Source organism: Triticum aestivum, chromosome 5A, assembly GCF_018294505.1.
Source record: "Triticum aestivum cultivar Chinese Spring chromosome 5A, IWGSC CS RefSeq v2.1, whole genome shotgun sequence".
In the NCBI taxonomy this organism is placed as follows: Eukaryota; Viridiplantae; Streptophyta; class Magnoliopsida; order Poales; family Poaceae; genus Triticum; species Triticum aestivum.
In genome coordinates this window covers 43,195,609-43,197,352 of record NC_057806.1, presented here as the reverse complement: position 1 = coordinate 43,197,352, position 1,744 = coordinate 43,195,609, and the positions used below count along the sequence as shown (strand labels likewise).

Sequence of the window (1,744 nt, the reverse complement as noted above, 5' to 3'; positions counted from 1 at the left end):
ATAGACTACTTTTTTTTGTAAATTAAGAGCGTGCGATATTCTTTCTCCCGTTGCAACGCACGGGCCCTTTGGCTAGTACAGATAATAGATGGTGGAGATGTTAGCCAGACAAGATGGCCCGCCCACAAAGAAGACACGACTTTCACAAGATTGTGAGCCTCAACATTACTATCAAAGGCAGAAGATAATGCCCCGCTCACACGCAGCTACGTAATTTTTTATTTGAGAAACAACTTTTTTTAGCAAAATTTAGGAAACAGCTACTTACGTTTGTGTTTCATATACACTTTGTCTGCTTAAGCTAGTCCACCGGCCCAAGAAACAATCCAGGCCCAATCAACCACAGGTGAAGTAGATAGTTCCGTGGAGCAACAGCCCAAGAGATATCCAGGCAGGCGATCGTACGGCTAGCAACGCCAAAGCTTTGTGAAGGCTCCCAGCTCGCCCTGTTATACTGTTTAGTAATTCAGTAGAGTGCCACTCGGGAAATCAGAAGAAACCTGCAAGCAGTAGGATATTCAGAATTCAAATGGCTAAAAAAAGATCTTTCATCTCACAAGCTATTATAATTCAATATATTCCAGCCTATTTTGTGGATAAACATCACCAGACAGCATACTACCGTCCTTTCTGTTTTCCATGTTAACAATTGAGATGATTGTCACTAACCCGAAAAGAAAGGAGCATTCCGGCATGGCTGGTGTTGCTGGGCTTCTGCCTCGACGTCCATCGGTGTCGCTGCAGCAGTATCCTGTTCTTCACTGAACTTGAGTGATGGCTCTGAAGATTTGCCCCCAGATACAATGTTCACCTTGTCATGGACAATGGTTGGTGCACTAGCAGTAGGAGTTAGAGCACGTGCCGGTGGATCGTCATCTTCCATCATGTCGAGAATCATGCCATCCTAATGAATTGAGTCGAGTTAATGCAAGCTTATCATATGAAGTGGACCGAGTTAACACAAGCTTATATCATGAAACGAATCGAGTTAATCCTGGTACTATGTTTGGCACGTGGATCGCCGGATGCTTTCACTGTGATCCTGTGGATGACTTAATCAACCGTTGGGTAGTACTAATCTAATAAGTCCAAGAAGTTCTTAAATTACTGGCAGTTCCTAACTTGGCATCATAAACGAACTATGGCGCCGAAGTCTTAATATGTTCTTTGCTACCAATCTAGCTAGAACTCATGAAACACAATTGTATGCTGCCTCTGCGGAGGACATTATACTTACCATGCCATATGGAGGCAGCAGCTGTAGTTTGATCCTATTAGGATCAAGGAAGATGGAGAAGCCATGGCCGGCCACCACCTCAACATCCTTCCTCTTCATATTCATATTCATCGGCGCCGCAAGGTCAGTCATCTTCCTCAGGACGACGAACTCAAGACACTACTTGGGTACTTAACTACTTATAGCCGAATGAAGTATCCTAATCAACAGGATTTTACCCAGTAATGGCGTCCGGGACGAAGAGTTGACCCGTGAACCAAGATTGCTTGGATCCCTTAATGGTGTATGCGAACGAAGAGTTGACCGGCGAAGCAAGATGACTTGGATCCTGATGTGGCTTCACAAATCCAGAAATAGTTTAAACCACGTGGTGTGCAATCATCTATTGACTAATCCCAGCTAACGTTTTGCATGTTGATGATTAAGTTTTGCATGTTGATGATTAAGTTTCTTAATCTCCTCTTCCTCGTCGTCGGTGGAGTTGGACGACCTGGAGCAGTCCAGCCT

At 44.3% G+C, this 1,744-nt stretch overlaps 1 protein-coding gene across 1 annotated transcript; it reads right to left on the bottom strand.

Annotated features, from left to right (window-relative positions):
* Nucleotides 1-502: 502 nt before the first annotated feature.
* LOC123106514 (uncharacterized) lies at nt 503-1,369 on the bottom strand. The gene is made up of 2 exons (XM_044528662.1): nt 1,238-1,369; nt 503-904 (listed from the first exon to the last, which is right to left on the bottom strand). The coding sequence occupies exons 1-2, from the start codon at nt 1,367-1,369 to the stop codon at nt 665-667; spliced, it is 372 nt and encodes a 123-aa protein (XP_044384597.1). The 3' UTR covers nt 503-664.
* Between the last annotated feature and the right edge of the window lie 375 nt (nt 1,370-1,744).

Bases quoted from the DNA above. Each gene is read 5' to 3' on its own strand.
- LOC123106514 (XM_044528662.1), bottom strand. From the start codon at position 1,369: ATGACTGACCTTGCGGCGCCGATGAATATGAATATGAAGAGGAAGGAT. The intron at 905-1,237 runs GTAAGTATAATG...TCAATTCATTAG, and splicing joins TGCTGCCTCCATATGGCATG to GATGGCATGATTCTCGACAT.